The 20,944-nt window shown below is 42.1% G+C and overlaps 3 protein-coding genes across 3 annotated transcripts; 2 read left to right on the top strand and 1 right to left on the bottom strand.

Moving 5' to 3' along the window:
• The first annotated feature begins 1,066 nt into the window (after positions 1–1,066).
• Positions 1,067–6,212, top strand: il4i1 (interleukin 4 induced 1). Its single transcript, XM_049725956.1, has 8 exons — positions 1,067–1,198; positions 1,325–1,415; positions 1,573–1,787; positions 1,877–1,989; positions 3,201–3,402; positions 3,864–3,932; positions 4,040–4,176; positions 4,756–6,212. Exons 1-8 carry the CDS (start codon positions 1,154–1,156, stop codon positions 5,519–5,521), a joined length of 1,638 nt encoding a protein of 545 aa, XP_049581913.1. The 5' UTR covers positions 1,067–1,153; the 3' UTR covers positions 5,522–6,212.
• Positions 6,213–13,364: 7,152 nt separating this feature from the next.
• timm8b (translocase of inner mitochondrial membrane 8 homolog B (yeast)) lies at positions 13,365–14,438 on the bottom strand. The gene is made up of 2 exons (XM_049725954.2): positions 14,189–14,438; positions 13,365–13,720 (listed from the first exon to the last, which is right to left on the bottom strand). The coding sequence occupies exons 1-2, from the start codon at positions 14,288–14,290 to the stop codon at positions 13,553–13,555; spliced, it is 270 nt and encodes an 89-aa protein (XP_049581911.1). The 5' UTR covers positions 14,291–14,438; the 3' UTR covers positions 13,365–13,552.
• A 274-nt stretch (positions 14,439–14,712) lies between these two features.
• Positions 14,713–20,665, top strand: sdhdb (succinate dehydrogenase complex, subunit D, integral membrane protein b). The gene is made up of 4 exons (XM_049725950.1): positions 14,713–14,870; positions 15,775–15,885; positions 16,903–17,053; positions 19,940–20,665. The coding sequence occupies exons 1-4, from the start codon at positions 14,822–14,824 to the stop codon at positions 20,103–20,105; spliced, it is 477 nt and encodes a 158-aa protein (XP_049581907.1). The 5' UTR covers positions 14,713–14,821; the 3' UTR covers positions 20,106–20,665.
• Positions 20,666–20,944: the final 279 nt, after the last annotated feature.

Genomic DNA, 20,944 nt, shown 5'->3' with positions numbered 1-20,944 from the left:
AAAGGAGATGAGTATTTTTTGCTTTGTGGAGAAGATGTAACGTATAGACAACCAATAGGTTTTTAGAAGAGTTATCCCCTTCACCTCATCCTCTCATAGTGCCATCGGTAGTCTTTGTGTCCAAGCTTTCCAAGCCCTCAATGCCGAGTACACTTCTGCCCCACACAGTTATGGTCAAAGCAACTTGACGCAGAAGGCTGCAAATTACTAAAAGTTGCACCCCTTGTGCTTGTACTTTATTTCACGTCGCCTCCCAAGTACGTACGTAGGTAGGTTTCCTTGACTTGAAATGAACATCTGCAATTAGTTTTTAGCAAAATGCGGAACTTTTTGAACTAATAGCTATCAGAAAAAGACAAATATTAATACAGCATATAGAGATTATTGAGAAAATGTGAACGCACAGCACACACGTTATACATTAACAAAGGATTTGGCCACTGTCCCACGTCTTCTTTCTTTACTGACAATATTGTAAAATAAAAACCTGCCTTTGACCTCAAACAATGCCGTGTTCAGCATTAGATTCACCTTACATTGCAAGGTAGTTTCATAACCGGTTGTGTACAGAAGTACTATATAATCCATTCCACTCCACAAGCATGTAAACCATATAAAGTTTCTCTCTAGATTTAATGATGCACAAGCAACCAAGAAGTCCAGGTCTGTAAAATTCAGAACTTCTATTTGTAAGGTATAAATAACCAGATAATGTGTTTTTATTTAAATGCTTTCAATGGTATTGTTGTATTATAGTTGTATAATGTATGCTTATGCCTTTTGATTCACGCACACCAAGGGTAAAAAGGATTTAAATATTTTTACCCTATACTGAAAATTATTCTGAACGTAAAAGTGAGAGTACTTTTGAATAATACTCAATGAGCAAAGTCAGGTTTTAAAATGAGTGAAGATGGGGGAAATGGGCTGTGCTGAGTAGCAGGCTATAACCTCACTAATCTTATTTGTTCAGTGTGGTTGACTCTTGAGCTGGTGTGGGAAAATCTTTCGCGAAGAACTTTAAAGCCCTAAGGGCTCTCATTCATATACGCAAATTCATACATACCAAACATACAGGTTTGCCAGTTCACCTTGGTTTAGAGTGCAAATGTGTTAAGAGCTACGCTCAGCAGGGACACTTGCATCCTCGGTCATGAATAGGCGGATGACAACTTATGAGACATTACCTTTGTTAAAGGTAAGTTAAATGCACACTTTGTCTTCATTTGATTTGTGTGTCTGTAATCCAAGGATATATTTTGAACTTGCCATAATTTCACATTTCTTCATTACCTCATAATCAATTATATGCTTGTCTATATAGGCTTCGTTTTCCTTTCACAAAATCCGCCCAAGAAAGTCCAGACTGTGGAGTTCCATTGTCAAGATAACACACATGTCACTGTACAAATTTTGTAAGTATTAAGCTGTGTATTAAAGTAAAATAGAGCGCTTGAAATAAATTCCATATATATATATATATATATATTTTACTATTATTATTTTTACGTGCCTGTATTTATGAGTTCACAATTTGGCAACTCAAACTGACTTGTTCTTCGTCTCTGTCAGTTGCTTTAGTTCTATTGGGGGTTGTGGTGTATGTAGTGAGCGGGATCACTGGAGACCCCCTGTATGAATGCCTTCAAGACACAGACTATAGTGAGCTCCTAGATATTGTGGATAAAGGACTACCTGCCACAAAGACACCTCAACACATAGCAATTATTGGTGGGGGCATTGCTGGACTCACCGCAGCCAAATTTTTGGAAGATGCTGGCCATAAGGTAAAGTGACGAAGCTCTCCCTTGTGTAAAAGCACTTTTGCTTTATGTAAATGTGAGAAGGCTGATAATGTGACCCGATCCACGACAAGGTGACCGTAATAGAAGCCAGTCACCGTATTGGAGGACGCATTGAGACATTCAGGAACACAAGAGAAGGCTGGTATGCAGAATTGGGTGCCATGCGGATCCCCAGCTTTCAGAAGTGAGTGCTGCACCTTTCGACACAGTTTCATTTTGTTCATTATAAATTTCTGGTTGATTTTTTTTCCATACTTTTGCTTTTAGATTTTAAAGTATCACGCTGACTTTTTTTGTGTGAAAAGAAATAATAAATGTTCAATTCTCTTTGGATATTATAGTATACCTGTGATGCTCAAAAGGAAAACATACTATATATGTTATCTAACAAGAAAAACTGTGTCCAAAGGCATTTTTTGTTACACTGGTTGTATTTAAGCAAGTTTATAATAGCTTACCAAACTTATTTAGCGAGATGCTCTGGACGCAGCCTGGAAGAAGGCCGCTGAAGGAAAGCCATGACGCAGGGGCGTTCACAGCTGTCTTTGCTTGGCTGCCTCTCAAGATTTTCTTGGTTAAATTCTGACAACTCTGAGTCATTCTCTCTAATTACCAAGGTTGATACTATAGGAAGGTGAAAAAAATAATTGAATATATCCAACGTCTAGATGTCAAATGAGAATGCAGGTAGAGCTGACGCGCTCGCTCTTGTAGCAACAGAATCGTGGGTAGTGGGTCATACGTCTGCCTCAGTCAGGAAATTCTCGGGCCCCTCTTTGTGTACTGTGGGGACCACAGTACTGTGAATTCTCCACAGGTCCGAATGTGAATGTTTACCGGGACCCTCAGAAAAAAAATGAAACAATAGATAGAAGGTGCATTTGAGGCAGTCGTATTATGTCAATGTTTTTTGTTGATGAAAGTGTCACGGATCGGATGGAGCAGGGCGACCAAGTGCAGCTTGGACCAGGGTTTATTGAAGGGAACAACTAACAGACTCGGCAGACTGACGTAATTTACTAACAAAACTAACACCAGAAACTGAACAGAGCCGTGAGACAAACGACAACAACAGTGATCCGACGGGAGTGACGCGCAGACAGGACTTAAATACGAGACAGGTAACGAGAGGCAGGTGACTGTGATTAGTACACTGATAGTGAGTTGACACAGGAAGTGAGGGGCGAGTACACAGACGGACAGAAACCATGACAACCTACATATAAAACAACCGGGGATGAGTTGTGACAGAAAGACTCATCGTGTAGATGAAGGGACCAAAATTAAAGAATTAAAATTATAAATGTTGTTCTTGAAATCAAGTCCATAACAACTTCTACACCTTCACATTCTATCCTATGTAGAACTTGCTGTAACATGTTCTATTTTTTACAGGATTCTGCTCTCCTTTGCTTCCAAATTGCAAATTCCCTTGAACCATTTTATCCAAGATGACAGGAACACCTACTTTTTACTAAATGGCAAACTTCATAAAAACTTTGCTGTGGCAAACAACAATGATGCGCTTAACTACACACTGACTGAGGGAGAAAGGGGGAAATCAGCTGCGCAGCTCTTCAGTGAGACTCTGTGGAAGGTTTGTTGACAGTCTGGGCCAGAGGTCGGGAACCTTTTTGGCGGACAGAGCCATAAATGCCCATTTTTTAAAAGTAATTTCCCATGAGAGCCATACCATTTAAAAAAACGATAGGATAGATACAATTAAATGCATGTATTTTGATTAAGACCAACGGATTTTTGAGTGTACTAACGTATTCTTTTTAACAACGTTTTTAACGTTGCCAAAAGAGCCATATCTGGCTCGCAAGCCATAGATTCCCAACCCCTGGTCTGGGCTCTCTGAGTCAATCCAGTCATCAATTTTCTGTGGCGCTAATCCTATGCATGAAGCCTACCCAAACTGACTGACTGGTCACCAGTCCATCACAGGGCTGATAAATTGAAACAGCCAACCCTGAACATTCCTGCTATATTTTTTTTTTTCCATTTTCACAATGAGCATGAGTTCTCGTACTAAATATTTAAATCTTTGCACAGGTGAGAGATGATCTTCAGACAAATGGCTGCAGTGCAACCCTAGCAAAATATGATTCTTACACAGTCAAAGTAAGGATTATTTACAGCATATTAACTAGATTAATCTGGGTTGATTGTGACCAAAGAAAGATTCTAATTAATTTAAATAATTATTATCATTTTTTGTTTGGCAATAGGAATACTTGGTGAAAGAGGGCAATCTGAGTCGTGGTGCGTTGCGGATGATTGGCGACATCTTGAATGAAAACAGCCTCTTTTACACTTCCATGAAAGAGATGTTGTACATGCAGTCCGACATCAATGACAACACTGAGTAAGAAAATATTTAGACAAATAATAAGTAATATTTTATGTGGAGATGTTTTATATTTTCAATACAGACTGCAGTATATTCTATATTATACAATAAAATAGTGACATAGGATTTGATTGAATTGATGAATAGCTAGATTTATAATCACAGGCCAAAAAAAACAATGTGTGGTCAAATGGTATTACATTAATTGTGAAAAAATTCTTGCACTATCTTAAGGTTTTTAAAAGTGAACACAATTTGCAATTTTGATACTTTGGCAAGTAACATGAAATCGCTACACCTAATTTGCTTTCATGGGCCACAGAAAATGATTTGGGGGGGCCGGATCTGACCCCTGGGCCTTGAGTTTGACACCCGTGATCTGCAATGTTTTGTTTGTTTCTTTTTAGAGTTGCACAGGATATATGTCACTTAAATGATGTAAAACATTTTGAAATGGTTTATCTTGTTCTATTTTGTATTACCACAAAAGCCTGTCATATGAACAGGGGTGTGTAGACTTTTTATACCTGCTGTAGCTCATGTGCTCATACAAAAACAAGTAATGAATCGATTAAAACTCTGGATGCTTCCCAGGTACTTTGAAGTGACCGATGGTTTTGATCACCTCACAACGGCTTTGTACAGGATGTTAAACGCCACAACCATCCTAAGCGCCAAAGTGAAACTCATCAACCAATCAGGAGGCAAAAACGTGACAGTGTCGTACCAAGATCTGCGTAATCCAGGCTCCCTGACCAACCTGACGGTCGACCAGGCCCTGGTTACAGCCACAGCCAAGGCTACTCTCTTCATTGACTTCCAGCCAGCATTTTCTAGGGACAAGATGGAAGCCCTGCGCTCAGTTCACTACATGAGCGCCACCAAAGTGATACTCAGCTTCAGGGAGCGCTTTTGGGAGAAAGAGGGCATCAGGGGAGGGAAGAGCATCACAGACCGACCGTCTCGCTTCATTTATTACCCCAGCCACGGTTTCCCAGGAACAGATGCGGGGGCCCTGCTGGCATCTTACACTTGCTCTGATGATTCCACCCTCTTTCAAGGCGTGAGCGAAGATGAGCTAAAAGCTGTGATCCTTGATGACTTGGTTAAAATCCATGGTGCAGACATCAGGTCTCTTTTTACTGGTGGACTGGTGAAGAAGTGGGACTTGGACCCCTATAGTCTGGGAGCGTTTGCCCTTTTCACACCCTACCAGGGGCGCTATGCCAGAGACCTATTCCAAAGTGAGGGACGAGTGCACTTTGCAGGGGAACACACAGCCTTACCTCATGGCTGGATAGAAACTTCCATGAAATCTGCTCTCAGAGCAGCTAAAAATATTAATAGCCTCACAATTTAACCCTCGTTAATTGGGGAGGGGGTATTTAAAATTCAGTCAGATGTGTTTTATAGATGCAAAAAGTTGTATTTAAATTATTTGTATTCAAATATATCAGTAATCACTTTACAATGGCTGTTTGCTCTAACTTTCTAATTCAGAAGTTTGAGAATTCATACACCTGAAATATTTCAGTCTATCGAATCAATTGTTAAACATGTTCCAGATGGTGGTGATTTTATCTTATAGCAGGGATTATAATATGAAACACTTTATGATATCTAAGATTACATAAATTACAATGTGATATGTATAATGAGTATGTTAGTGACATTGATTTGACTTTACAATGCAGTTCACAAGACTGACATTGACTAGACACGTACGATCTCACGTTAATTGAAGGCTTGTCCTTGCGCTTCGGTGTAAACATGAGTCATTTGTAACTTGACCATGCATATTACGTTTACGTGTGTTGTTATAGCAAACATTTACAACAGTTATACTGTACCTTAAAAGTTTCCAGATTTACAAAGGTAAGATTTGTATTTAACAATTTAGTGTGTGTTTTCTGTAGTAAATCAAAGTTTTACGTTGAAGCCGCGAGTTATGTTGAGCAGAATCTTCTGCACTCTCTAATATAACATTAGATGCTAGAGCTGTATAAAAGGTTCTCCCGATGAAAACAAAATAATACATTTTGTCAGTTACATCAGGGTTATGTGTCAAAAACAACAATTACACTTGAGCTTCAGTTTGCAGTAGTGCAAGAGATAAACTGAATTATTCGAGACGTGTTTCTAATACTTTAATTTCCTTATCATAAATTGACAATCGAAACTGCAACAATGCGATGTAGTTCTGCACCACCTTGTTACTATAGATGCCTTCTAAATGCAGTGCTAATGATCTGTGGACATGCTAATGTTTTGTTTGATATGATAATGTATGTTCTTACATACTTCATTTTTGTTGTGGGAACTATTGGTTGTCAACTTTTTGAAAAGATGATGTTCAGTAAAAAAAAGCAGCTGCAATAATATTATCTTCTTTTACTTTCGGCTTTTGCCCTCAGGGGTCGCCACAGCGAACAATCTGTTACCATCTCACCCTATCCTGTGACTCCTCTTCTCTCACCCCAACTAACTTCATGTCCTCTTTCACTCCATCCATAAATCTTCTCTTTGGTCTTCCTCTTGACCTCCTGCCTGGTGGTTCCATCCTCAGCATCCTTCTACCAATATATTCACTATCCCTCCGCTGAACATGTCCGAACCATCTCAGTCTGGCCTCTCTGGCTTTATCTTTGAAACACCTAACATGTGCCTCTGATGTACTCGTTCCTGATCTTGTCCAACTCCCAAAGAGAACCTCAGCATCTTCATCTCTGCCACCTCCAGCTCTGTCTTCTGTCTTTTCCCCAGTACCACTGTCTCGAAACCATATAGCATCGCTGCTCTCACAACTATCTTGTACACCTTTCCCTTCATTTTTGCTGATACTCTTCTATCACACACCACCCCTGACACTTTTCTCCACCCATTCCACCCTGCTTGGATGCGCTTCTTCACCTCTTTTCCACACTCTCGGTCACTATGGACTGTTGACCCTAAGTACCGTAATTTCCGGACTATAAGCCGCGACTTTTTTCCAAAATTTTGGACCCTGCGGCTTATAGTCAGGTGGGCTTATATAAGATTTTTTTCGTGATTTTTGTGATGACTTGATCACTTTTACTCTTAACACTATTATATATAGTAAAAGCTACAAAACAAACTGACAAATAACTCATTTTCAACTCAGACGAGTAAAAACTGGTCAAATATTAAAAAAAAAAAAAAGATATTATTAAAACTGGAAACTGGACTTCCTCTGTCAGAGGCCTCAGGTGGTGCGTGTTGGCGACAAAATCTCCGCCAGCATCACGCTGAGCACGGGAGCCCCCCAGGGCTGCGTGCTCAGTCCATTGCTCTTCACCCTGCTGACGCATGACTGCACTGCGACCTACAGCGACAACCGCATAGTGAAGTTTGCTGACGACACGACTCTGGTGGGTCTCATCACGAAGGGCGACGAGACTCGGTACAGGTCGGAAGTTGACCTTCTGACCACGTGGTGCAGGGACAACAACCTCCTGCTGAACGTCAATAAGACCAAGGAAATGATTGTTGACTTCCGGAAGGGTCACACAACACACCTGCCGCTGATCATCGACGGTGCTGTGGTGGAGAGGGTGAGCTGCACCAAGTTCCTGGGGGTGCACATCAGTGAGGACCTCTCCTGGTCCGAAAACACCTCGTCACTGGCGAAGAAAGCTCAGCGCCGCTTGTACTTCCTGCGGAAGCTCAGGCGTGCATGTGCTCCTCAGGCAGTCCTGTCTACATTCTACCGTGGCACCATTGAGAGCGTCCTCACCAGTTGCATCGCTGTCTGGGGTGGTAACTGCACTGAACAGAACTTGAAGGCCCTGCAGCGCATAGTGAATACGGCTGGTAAGATTATTGGTGCTTCGCTACCCTCCCTGAAGGACATTTACACCTCCCATGTCGCCCGCAAGGCAACCTCGATTGCCAGAGATGTGAGTCACCCGGCTCACTCTTTGTTTGACCTTCTGCCCTCTGGGAAGAGGTACAGGAGCCTGCGCTCCCGCACCACCAGACTCGCCAACAGCTTCTTTCTCCAGGCTGTTAGGGCCCTGAACTCGCTACCCCCTTCTGCGTAGCGTGCGGCACTGTTGCACTATTTTCGGGAATGTCTGCTGTACGCGCACTTGCTCCTTTTTTTTCTGCTCCTCCTATTTATTTATTTATTTATTTATTTATTCATTCATTGTTGTGTTATTTATTCATTATTTATTCAGCACGCTTTTGTTATACTTGTTTACTTGTTTGTCTGTTGTGAGCCATGTCTTGTCACCGTGGGATAGGGGGGAACGAAATTTCGGTTTCTTTGTGTGTCTTTGGCATGTGGAGAAATTGACAATAAAGCTGACTTTGACTTTGACTTTGACTTTGAAAAGTGAAGACAATTTGCAATTCTAGTAATGACACACGAATTTGATGCACTATTTGTCTTCGCGGGCCACATAGAATGATGTGGCGGGTCATATCTGGCCCCCGGGCCTTGAGTTTGACACCTGTGCTCTAAACCCTTTCTCTTACTCTGCCATGTGACTCAGAGATTACACAAAGCAGTGGCGCTGTTTGGACCATCTGCATTGTATTAAAACCCAATCAATCAGCATTTAAATTGAATTCTTCTGACATTTTGCTCACCAAAAACAAGTTGTAATGAATGTGAACTTTTAATGCATTTTATTCAGAAGGTTACTTTGAACCTTAAATGGCGGCGCGGCGTACTTATGGATCTTTACGGCCTCCGGCCTCCAGGGGGCGCTCTAGCAGGAAGCAAGCGCGAGACAGGCGAAGAAGAGATAATGCGCCGAAGAAGACGCTATAGTTTGTGTTTACAACATTTCGCGCATCACGCAGAACACGATCAAGACGGACATTACTGAAAGGAAGCTTTTATACACAAACCGTCATTATGGGGGACAAAAGAAATGCATATGATGCCGCTTTTAAGCCAAAGCCAGTCGATGTTGATGACATTGTGTTGTGTCTACTCTGGAGCGTATTTATGGATTTTTACAGCCTCCAGGGGGCGCTCTAGCAGGAAGCAAGAGCGAGACAGACGAAGAAGAGATAATGCGCCGAAGAAGAGTAGTTTGCTAGTTTGTGTTTTGATCGTCTCTCGCATCACGCACACACCCACACTCGCACTCACACAAAGAAGAAACAGAACGAGATCAAGAGGGACATTACTGAAAGGAAGCGTTTATACACAAACCGTCATTATGGGGGACAAAAGAAATGCATATGATGCCGCTTTTAAGCTATACGTGTCGCTCGCTAGTTTAATGTAATTTAGCGCTTCGTGCATAAATAAGATTAGCATGAACAGACCCTCATCACACTCGAGGAAATGCATAAAAGTGACGACGAAAGAGAGACTGAGAAAGTGTGAGGCGAAGGATATCTGACACTATTCCAATCGGACACTAAGGAGGAAGACTTTGATGGTTTCAGTGCACAGGAGGAAGATGAAGACGGCTCTTTTTTTACTTTTACTGGTATGTTTTTTTTAACCAGCCCTGTTAGTGCTGTGCTACCGTGTTGCTGCTGTGTTGCTGCTATGTTACCGCCGCGTCTCAGTGACTTTGCTGTGTTACTTCCGTGTTGCTGCGGTATTACTGCCGCATCACAGGCAGTGTTTGGAAAGAAATGTTAAGGTATGTTATTAAAGCTTAAAAAAAACGTTCTGTGTCCAGTCTTTCTTTGCTAATAACTCGCGTGCACACTTCCGCGTTGCTGCGGTACTACTGCTGCGTCACAGGCAACGTTTAGAAAGACATGTTCAAGTATGTTATTAAAATGTTAAAAAGGCTTTTTATGTACTGTCTTTCTTTGTAAAAAACCCGTGTGCACTTGCGGCTTATAGTCCGGTGCGGCTTATGTAAGAAAAAAACTGAAATATCCCTGAATTTTAGCTGGTGCCTTTTATAATCCGGTGCGGTTTATAGTCCAGAAATTACGGTACTTAAAATCCTTCACCTTCTAGATCTCTACTTCCTGTAGCCTCACCATTCCACTTAGCTGCCTCTCATTCACACATATGTATTCTGTCTTCTTTCGGCTAATCTTCATTCCTCTCCTTTCCAGGACATTGTGATTTCCAATAATTTACTAAACTATGATATACTGCAGGGGTGGCCAACCAGTCCGAGACTAAGAGCCCCTCCTCCTTTGCGGGATTTCACCTCATGCGCGTTTGACGAAAATACCATATTGAACTCAAGCGAAGCGAACACGCAGCGTTTGACGAAAATACCATATCAAAGTCAAAGTCTGCTTTATTGTCAATTTCTTCACATGCCAAGACACACAAAGAGATCGAAATTACGTTCCCACTATCCCACGGTGACAAGACATAGTTCACAATGTACATACAAGTAAACAACACAAGAAAAAATAAACAAGAAGGTACAATCAATGCATAAATAAGAGTGATGAATAAATAATAAATAAACAAATAACACAATAAGTACAGGACGCTACGCAGAAGGGGGAAGAGAGTTCAGGATCCTAACAGCCTGGAGAATGAAGCTGTTGGTGAGTCTGGCGGTGCGGGAGTGCAGGCTCCTGTACCTCTTCCCAGAGGGCAGAAGATCAAACAAAGAGTGAGCGGGGTGCCTCACATCACTCACAATCGTGGCCGCCTTGCGGGCATGATGGGAGGCATAAATGCCCTTCAGGGAGGGGAGTGAAGCACCAATAATCTTACCGGCCGTGTTCACTATGCGCTGTAGGGCCTTCATGTTGTATTCAGTGCAGCTACCACCCCAGACAGCGCTACAACTGGAGAGGACGCTCTCAATGGTGCCATGGTAGAATGTAGTCATGACGGCCGGAGGAGCACTTGCTCGCCTGAGTTTCCGCAGGAAGTACAGGCGGCGCTGAGCTTTCTTCGCCAGTGACGCGGTGTTGGCGGACCAGGAGAGGTCCTCACTGATGTGCCCCCCCAGGAATTTGGTGCTGCTCACCCTCTCCACCACAGCACCGTCGATGGTCAGCGGCAGGTGTTGTGTGTGGCCCTTCAGGAAGTCAACAACAATTTCCTTGGTCTTGTTGATGTTCAGCAGGAGGTTGTTGTCCCTGCACCACGCGGTCAGAAGGTCAACCTCCAACCTGTACTGAGTCTCGTCGCCCTTGGTGATGAGACCCACCAGAGTCGTGTCGTCAGCAAACTTCACTATGCGGTAGTGGCTGTAGGACGCATGCGTCAGCAGGGTGAAGAGCAGCGGACTGAGCACACAGCCTTGGGGGGCCCCCATGCTCAGCGTGATGCTGGCGGAGATTTTGTCGCAAACACGTACCACCTGAGGCCTCTGACAGAGGAAGTCCAGTAGCCAGTTGCAGAGGTAGGTACTGAGGCCCAGCTTGTCGAGTTTGCAGATGAGTTTTTGTGGCACAATGGTGTTGAAGGCAGAACTGAAGTCCACAAACAGCAATCTCACATACGAGTCCCTACTCTCCAGGTGGGAGAGGGCCTAGTGGAGGGCAGAGCAGATGGCTTCCTCAGAGGACCGTTTGGCCAAACTGGAAGGGGTTTATGGTGGAGGGGAGAATGGATCTGATGTGCTCTAAGACAAGCCGCTCAAAGCACCTCATGATGATGGGCGTCAGTGCCACGGGGCGGTAGTCATTGAAGCAGGACGGAGCAGGCTTCTTCGGCACAGGTACGATGGTGGCAGCCTTGAAACACGAAGGGACGATGGCCTGCTGCAGAGAAATGTTAAAGATGTCCGTGAAGACACCCGTCAGCTCCCCAGCGCAGTCCTTCAGGGCTCAACCTGGGATGTTGTCAGGGCCCGCCGCCTTACGGGTGTTGATAGCGGCAAGCGCCCTCCTCACACTGTCGGCAGAGAGGCACAGGGGCTGCTCGTGTGGAGGGGGAGTGGTCTTCAGCGGGCAAGTGCTGTTCTGAGCGTCGAAGCGAGCATAGAAGCGGTTAAGATCGTTGAGCAGACGGACGTCGCCCTCACAGCTCTGCGGCGCGGGCTTGTAGTCCGTGATGGTCTGAATGCCCTGCCAAAGGCTCCGTGTGTCCCTGCTGTTCTTGAGGTGGGCGGTAATCTTTCAAGAGAACGCCCTGTTCGCTTCCTTGATGCCCCGGGACAGGTCGGCCCTCGCTGCCCTCAAGCCAGCCTCATCCCCCGCTCTGAAGGCTTCGTCCCTGGCCCTCAGCAGCCTGAGGACAGCCCCCGTCAGCCATGGCTTCCAGTTAGCCCGAGTGACGATGGACTTCGAGTGAGTCACATCATCAATGCACTTTGTGATGTAAGAGGAAACAGAGTCAGTATACTCCTCTATTAAGCGAACACGCACAAAATAAAAGCACCAATGTTGATATGAACATAAAGGTTCATATCGGGTTGGCCACCCCTGATATACTGCATTATTTATTCATAAGCAGGTGCCTTTGAACTGTTGAGGGAATTATACCCCAAAGCACATTCATTGGAGTTCTGTAGATCTGGATTCAAAAAATGTCAGATTTAGCTGAAGTTCATATACGTCATAAACAATGATCAGTTTAACTAAGTAACTATTAAGTATTTATAAGTATGCATTTACACTCGGCACATGTGTAAACATTAGACACCAGCAAGACAAACATGTTCAATAGGCAAGATGTTTTGAAAATGAATGTGTTATACTGGAGCATGAAGAATGGAAATGTGGAAAGAGAGCTTTGGCATGGATAATGACAACATAGCAAAAAACATTAACCAGGATTAATACTGTATTGTGTTCATCGTCGGACGAGACAGTTCACCATGACCTAGGAGATGAAGAAATGAGATGGTTTACACAAATTGGCGCCAGCAAAAGTACAAGCGCTGCCAAGGATTGGACAAGATGTAGCAGGCCATCTGGGTGAGGGGAGAACTAGACTTTAAAATATCCAAAAAAGGACAAGACTAATCGTCTCCACCTCTCGTTACAAAACCAAGTGAAGTGCATAAAAATGTGAGTTGTTTTATGGGGCGCGGTCCTTCCATGTCTTGGGGGAGAACGCCCGGCGCCGAACAGTCTTTTTCCTGAAAGCAGACTTAATGTAATTTAACTAATCTGGTGAGTCTGATTTATGTGGATATCATTGTCCTTAGAAGACAAACGAACATGCGTTAAAGAAGTTGGACACAGGTAATTAGTAATGGTTGATGCAAGCCGGAAGGCCCTTGCCTCTTATACGTTAAAATTTTCCAACAGTTCTACGTAGTAAATGAATCCTGACAAGATTTACTCTCTTACAGTAACAGCCAGTTTACTGTTTAATGTTCATATTCAATGACCACTCAGTTCAAACATGAAACGCTCACAAACATGCCTGACAGCAGCTCAGACACGTCACTCTTTGCATCCTAACATGTTAGCAATACAAAACATATGCAAATAGAGCCCAACAAAAGTATTTGCAGTCCATCATTTAATGAGTGCCTTTCTGCACCATTTGAGTGAAGCGGTTGGTGATGGTCAAGGTGGTGTCGATAAATCGCTCCACACAGCTCACAAGGCAAGTCTCTGTCCGGTAGTCTAATTTGGTTCCTGGGCTAGCCACACACTTGTCCCAGCACACATCTGTGAAGTTGTGCACCTGAAACAGGCAGAAATTATGGAAAAGTAAATACGTAACATGACAAAAAAACAGACGCACGTATTTTCTTTTACAACTAAGTAGTCTTAAGCATATGTGTAACTGTGACTTGTGTGTCAATGTTTTCAAATTGGACTGGTAAGGAGGAGCATCTTTTCAGCACAATTTACAGTGTATACACAATAACCTGAGTTACAATGTATTCAAAAATATTTTTCCTTACACAGCAGTTTACCAAAACACAGTTCATAAGTACATGAAATATTACTGCAAAGACGTACGCAATGCCCTTTCTAAAATAGTGATCGTCCTAAAAGTACTTTATTACAGTGACACCAGATGGACTGGGCTAAGTGTTGCAACAAATTTGTCGCTTGATTTGCACGGTTCTAACCGCCTTGTCAAAGATCTCCATGTGGTATTCATGTTCATAGGGTTGCAGTGTTGGGTCCACGTTGGAATACAAACCTGGGCCTGGAACTGAGCCTTCTGCTGTTCGATGGCGATCAACCGCTGAAGCTCTGTCGCTTCCGCTTTCTCCGATGCACTGAGATTGTCAAAACCGTCCATTGCGGCTCTAAAACTGATCTCAAATAGAGAGCAGTGCTTTTACGTATAAACGGTTCCGAATAACCATCGGTAAAGTGACCTTCTAACTGGTTGCGCATGCGCGCGATCGCTACTTCAATTTTGCGCGGACGATGACGGACATACAAGTTATGGGATGCGTCACTTTACATCACTCGCGCCTCTCCGTCTCGTTTGTAAATCAGCTCCTCTCTGATGACGAATGGCAAATTATCAAAGCGCGTTAAATGTTTCAAGAAGAGACCATGTCGAAAAGCAACGTGATGTTTAATTGTTGTAGAATACAATTTTCGGGAAGCACAATTAACTAATAAATACTTAATAGTTAGTTATTAAATATATAAATGTATTTTGGATCATATTTATGATTAGCTTTCAAAATTTGCTTTGATTAACGTTTAGTAGGCATAAATTTAGGCAAGGTCTATCTTAACTCACACAAACGATCTTTGTATTGGATGCCTCAGCAACAACTTCCGGGTAGCTTGTGATGACCTTGCTGGGTTGATCATCATGGCGGCTATCGTTCGGTTAAGTTCTGTTTGTCGCAGAGGAGTTCATCGTAAGAATACGAGCCTATTTTGCAATGTTTTGCCTGTTTTGAATTTGTGCGCGCATTAGGCAGACCTTTCAACAGCTATGCTGTTTAATAGTTGCCGTGTCGGATAGCTCTAATGTGTTGAAACATGCTACCCAGAAATCAGTGACGCCGTACTCAAGTTCATTACTTTAGTGAAGCAAGCTTTTCCCATACATTTGAATTACCCCCAAAGGCATTTTATATCGCCGTATAGGAAGTTAACAACATTAACAGTAATCAACTATTATACGTGATCCACGAATAGAGAAATATAGCGTTTCTGGAAAGCTGTCAGGAATCTCAGGACATATCATAGGTCCTATTCAATATGTTAAGATTCATTTTTCATCCCGGCACAGATTACCGTTCTCAGAACGGGTTTTTTGTTGAGTGATCCGAGTGTTACAAAGACATGCACTGTGTAAACTAGAAGACTATGATTCACACCTTTGGAGCAATAATTGATGATTCTGTACTACATGTATCTAAATAAGTAGTATTTTTTTCGTGTGGCAAAGTAAGCAAGGTCAATGTATTCTCAGCAAATTAATTGTAATCCCCTTGGCCAATGTTCAACTGTTGGCTGGCAATGCTTATTTAAGTTTTCATCTGACTAGTTTAAAATCCTCCTCATTCAGATACAAGCATACAATTGCGTTAGAAAATCATTGCATGTCTTTGCGATATCCATATTGCATATTCCACTATCGTGATATTGTGGTTTTTTTATACATTAGGAAGTGATGATCGAGTTAATCTCTGTGACTGAATATGTTTGTGTTCACTTTTTAAAACAGTTGTCTTATTAATGATCTGTTTTAATACAGATCATTAATAATTTTATACTACATGCGTTATTTTTTTTATTTTTTTTCTTTCCTCCCAGCTCTGATCTACCAAAGCACCTTGCTGGCAAGGCCGTTGGTGGTACCACACAAACATCAGGAGCAGAATTATCTGCTCACTGCAAGGATTCATGCATCTCAAACCTTAAATGGTCAGTATACAAGTGCTGCCTGTTCAGTGGAATCTTGACGTACGACTAGTAGTGGGGGAGGGGTTGTTCATTAACCCAGTTCTTGGTTAAGTTGTAAAAATTGTTTTATTGCTTTTTTAATGGCCTAAAAGTCTGTTTATTAAAATATGTTTTATTGTTTTACTGTTTTATTGGTGTGAAGCAGTGTTGTTCAACAGCAAACTCTGATTCATCAGACCACAACAAGTGTTTGTTCAAGTGTGACATTTCATAATATAGCTGGGCTTAGAGGGTTTTTTTTTCTACATAATATTCTTTTGTCAGGCAACCACTTCTTGTCTTTTTGACAATTTTGGATCGGCATCACATTTTTGGTAATGTTACTGTTGTGCCTCACTGTATTTTATCCACTCGATGTGTTACTCTTATATTACTGTGTTCTATAGTCCATTGGAATTTTTTATGCCCTTCTCCTTACTTCTCCTAATTTTGAACAATTAGATCCATCTGTTTTGGCTTTTGCTATAAGATGTAAGACTTCAAAAAATATGAGGAAAAGACATCCAAACTTTATTTGGAGGCACTTGAAGAGGTGGTAGACATCTGCTGACTCCCATTTAACATAACTTTTGCATGGTATTGTAAACACAGCCGCATTTGTAGTTAGTAGAGGGTATGCACATTTGTGCAACCACATTTTCTCGTTTTTTTTTTATTTGTACCTCCCTACTCAAAGATTTCTAAAAAAATGACTTTGACTTTCCCTTTCTTTAAAAACAAACAAAAAAAATCAAATAAAACCCCCCAAATATGGCAATAACTGAATGTGCAGCATTTTCACGCTGCACCCTGTTCGTGACTTTAAAATGTCATACTAAGGGATCATTGTAAATTGAGCTTTTTACAATTTTCTAGTGTTAGAAACATATCTTGCTTCACTTCAACCCACCCATGATTCTATGTGGCTGTGTGAAGTCATCCATGTTGTCCTGTGTAAATTAGTGTATTTCAATTGCGCTTGTTTCTTCTATTTTAAAGCGAGCGCCGACTCCAAAGCTGCCTCTCTGCACTGGACAGCTGAGCGAGTGCTGAGCATCCTGTTGCTGGCCATGGGGCCTGTTGCCTATTTTCACCCTGGCCCTGCTATTGACTACTCACTGGCTGCTGCACTCACCCTTCATGGACACTGGTAAGATGCAAGGAGCGGAACAAATTGGGAGTGGGAATCAAATATTAACCTACAGTGACGCAATCGATTCTAACACACATTGATAAATGACATAATGGACTACAAACTACATTTCAGTACTAGAAAAGCAACTCAACCCCACCTTTAAAAAAAAAAAAAAAAAAGAAACAATACCACATAGTTTTGATAGTAGTACAAACCGGATTCGGTTGAAGTTGGGAAATTGTGTAAAATGTAAATAAAAACAAAATTCAACATATTCAATTGAATACACCGATAAACTTAATTGTTTTTTTGCCAAATAATAATTAACTTGGAATTTCATGGCTGCAACACATCCAGTAGAAGTTGGGAAAGGTGGCAAAAAATACTGAGAAAGCTGAGAAAAGCTCGTCAAACACCTATTTGGAACATCCCACATGTGATCATGCTAATTGGGAAAAGGGGGGTACCATGATTGGGTGTAAAAGGAGCCTCCCCAAACATGCTCAGTCATTCACAAGCAAGGATGGGGCGAAGTTCACCACTTTGTCCACAACTGCGTGAGAAAATAGTTGAACGGTTTGAGAACAACATTTCTCAAAGCAACATTGCAAGGAGTTTAGGGATTTCAACATCTACGGTCCATAATATCACCAAAAGGTTCAGAGAATCTGGTGAAATCACGGCACGTAAGCGCCACGTCGGGAAACCAAGACTGAATAACTGTAACCTTCAATCCTCAGACAGCACTGCCTTAAAAACCGACATGAGTGTGTAAAGGATATCACCAAATCGTCTCAGGAAAACCACTGTCAGTAAATACAGTTCGTCACTACATCAGTAAGTGCGGGTTAAAACTCTACCATGCAAAGCAAAAGCCGTTTATGAACAACATCCAGAAACGCCGCCGGGTTTTCTGGGCCGAGCTTATGTAAAATGGACTGATGCTCAATGAGAAAGTGTTTTGTGGTCTGATGAGTCCACTTTTCAAATTGTTTTTGGAAACACTGGACGTCGTGTCCTCCGGACCAAAGAGGAAGCGGACCATCCGGACTGTTATCAACGCAAAGTTCAAAAGCCAGCATCTGTGATGGTATGGGGGTGCATTAGTTCCCATGGCATGGGTGACTTACATTTCTGTGAATGCAACATAAATGCTGAAAAGTACATACGTACAGATTTTGGAGCAACATATGCTGCCTTCCAAGCGACGTCTTTTTCATGGACGCCGCTGCTTATTTCAGCAAGATAATGCCAAGCCACATTCTGCACGTGTTACAACAGCGTGGCTTCGAAGTAAAAGAGTCCAGGTTATCCCCTGGCACGCTTGCAGTCCAGACATGTCTCCCATTGAAAATGTGTGGCGCATTATGAAGCGTAAAATACGACAGGGAAGACCCTGGGACTGTTGAACAACTGAAGCGGTTCATCAAGCAAGAATGGGAAAGAATTCCACATGAGAAGCTAAGAGAATTAGTCTCCTCTCTTCCAAAAACGTTTATTGAGTGTTATTAAAAGGAAAGGTGAAACATGCCCTTTCTCAACTTCTACTGCACGTGTTGCAGCCATGAAATTCTAATTCTAATTATTATTTGAAAAATAAAATAAAGTTTATGAGTTTGAGCATTAAATAGGGTTGTCTTTGTAGTGTATTCAATTGAATATAGGTTGAAAAGGATTGTCAAATCATTGTATTTTGTTTTTATTTACATTTTACACAGTTTGTACTTTAAAAGCAGCCGCAGTGCTCTGTGGGCAGCGTTTTTCTGATGGCAGACGAGGGAACACATCCAATATGGCTGAACACCTGTCTGAATGGCATCCTCAATTTTACCGAAAATTCAAAGCTCGACAAGTTACAATTTGACACTTTTGACTAACCTTCGACTATACTAAGTGAACTGAGTCTGATTTAATTTTTGACAAACTTGTTTTTGGCTGGTTGTATTTAATGAGCCATTAAAAATTGCAAATACAGTGTACAATCCCCCAAATACGGAACTGGGGGTTGGATAACTACTGCCAATGCCAACATCAACAACAAAGGCATTTGACAATAAGACTATGTTTTGGACTAAACCTTCATCTGACTGTCGGCAAGAAAGTGGGCCAGGATCATGTTTCAGTATGCTTGTCAAGGCTCCGGACAATGTCTGCCTTTTGCAAGTCAGAGTGATGAGTGATGCATCCTTGGGCCTTGCTCAGGTCTGTTCAGCAAACATTTACTCGTCAAACCGGGAAAAGGAAGAAATCGAAAAAGGCCAGACAGTCACAGCACCGCTGTCAGCAGAAATCGGTCAAGTCCTGATTAGTTGGAGCTAGTTGCAGACCCGTGAAGATGCTTTGAGCTTAGTGTCTGAGCAATGTGCTGCTCCATCAGTTAGAGCAACCACTAGACAGCCTGGCAGGCGCAAGCCACAAATCCCAATCATGAGTGGTGATAAATCCTTCTAAGCCAAGGCCTTCAGGCCAGGTGGGTATCTTAGAAGGCCGGGTTGCGTCCTCTTTGACCGCAACCAGTGAGACAAATATCCTCATGTCATTTGCTGGCGGCAGCGGTGCCATGAGGTGTAACATGACGGCAAGAAATTTTCTTGCGTGTAGTCTGTGCCTGATCGGATTAGAAAGCTTCAAGCTCTAGAGAATGTCGGCAATGAGTGAACCCATGGAGGTCACCAACTTGGAGGGCAAAGGTGTCAAATTGATAGTTTAGTTTTCTGTTTTTTTTTTTCATTGTATAAGGCTGACATTGTGACAGACTGTAACATACCATTTAAAGTAATCCAATGGGAGGTTTGGGGCCAGATATTGTAATTGTCAAACATGAGTGAGAGGATAAGCGCTTCATGAATGAATGAAGGAATGAGTTATTAACTCCCACATTTCACATTTTTTTCCTGTTAGGGGTCTCGGGCAGGTGTTTACAGATTACGTTCATGGTGACACCAAGATCAAAATAGCCAATGCGGGTCTCTTTCTCCTGTCCACGGTCACATTCGCCGGCCTTTGCTACTTCAACTACAACGACGTGGGCATCTGCAAAGCCATCACCCTGCTATGGAGCAAATGATCATGGATATGGACTGGGGAGCTCAGATGAATGACCCAAATATGTTTCATGTCAATTATTATAAATATACAGCTTTGACAATATTTCCGGCGATTTACATGTGTGTAACTGTACTTCATATAAATCTTCTTTTTTTTCAACTGAATTACTGGTTGTTAAATTTCTTACCTGCAAGGAACATGTAATGAAGTTGGGCAATTTTTAGTCTGTACTGTCATATCATATTTTCGTGAATCATAGCTCACAAGGTTTCATATTTTTACACAAAACATCTGTCACATCGTACAGACCAGAATAGTCTTATTTGACATCTAATTTATTTTTTCCACAAGAGGATTCTGTCTTCCGTGTACATAACTTTTGATCTTTAATCCATCTGATACGTGCTATGTTGTTATATTTTAATGTGGAATTTGAGATGCTTCATATTGGTCAAAAGTTTATTGCCACCCTCTTCCAACAAAAAAAAATGTACTTGTTCCTGTCCTTTACACTAAGTCTCTCAGCTTTGCCATACAAAAACACTTCAAAATAAAAATGTAAGCATTTCACTTACATCACTCATGCATGACAATTCCATTTATTTTATGGCCTTTGCGTTGAACCCAGACCAAGCCCTCTGCTTGTCTTGAGCTATTCGTCATTGTTGATACATTTTGCAGGATTGTTGATCAGAATCTTATAGTATTCATAAATAAGAAAGCGAATAAAGGCATACCTAATAATAATTCATCTGGGCTTCACCTGACTCAAAACCTATTGGTGTGACTTTGGGAGAAAACACCTTTTGAGTTCCAGCATGTCTGCCAGTTTGAGTTTCGCATATGAAAACTTGATTT

Source organism: Syngnathus scovelli, chromosome 7 (assembly GCF_024217435.2).
Source record: "Syngnathus scovelli strain Florida chromosome 7, RoL_Ssco_1.2, whole genome shotgun sequence".
Classification (NCBI taxonomy): Eukaryota; Metazoa; Chordata; class Actinopteri; order Syngnathiformes; family Syngnathidae; genus Syngnathus; species Syngnathus scovelli.
This window is presented reverse-complemented; position numbering and strand designations above follow the sequence as displayed.

Excerpts from the sequence above, each read along its gene's own strand:
- il4i1 (XM_049725956.1), top strand. The coding sequence starts at position 1,154 with ATGAATAGGCGGATGACAACTTATGAGACATTACCTTTGTTAAAG. Across the intron at positions 1,990-3,200 it reads CGGATCCCCAGCTTTCAGAA|GATTCTGCTCTCCTTTGCTT; the intron begins GTGAGTGCTGCA and ends TATTTTTTACAG. Across the intron at positions 3,403-3,863 it reads TCAGTGAGACTCTGTGGAAG|GTGAGAGATGATCTTCAGAC; the intron begins GTTTGTTGACAG and ends ATCTTTGCACAG.
- timm8b (XM_049725954.2), bottom strand. The coding sequence starts at position 14,290 with ATGGACGGTTTTGACAATCTCAGTGCATCGGAGAAAGCGGAAGCGACA. Across the intron at positions 13,721-14,188 it reads AGGCTCAGTTCCAGGCCCAG|GTGCACAACTTCACAGATGT; the intron begins GTTTGTATTCCA and ends TGCCTGTTTCAG.
- sdhdb (XM_049725950.1), top strand. The coding sequence starts at position 14,822 with ATGGCGGCTATCGTTCGGTTAAGTTCTGTTTGTCGCAGAGGAGTTCAT. Across the intron at positions 15,886-16,902 it reads TGCATCTCAAACCTTAAATG|CGAGCGCCGACTCCAAAGCT; the intron begins GTCAGTATACAA and ends TCTATTTTAAAG. Across the intron at positions 17,054-19,939 it reads CTCACCCTTCATGGACACTG|GGGTCTCGGGCAGGTGTTTA; the intron begins GTAAGATGCAAG and ends TTTTCCTGTTAG.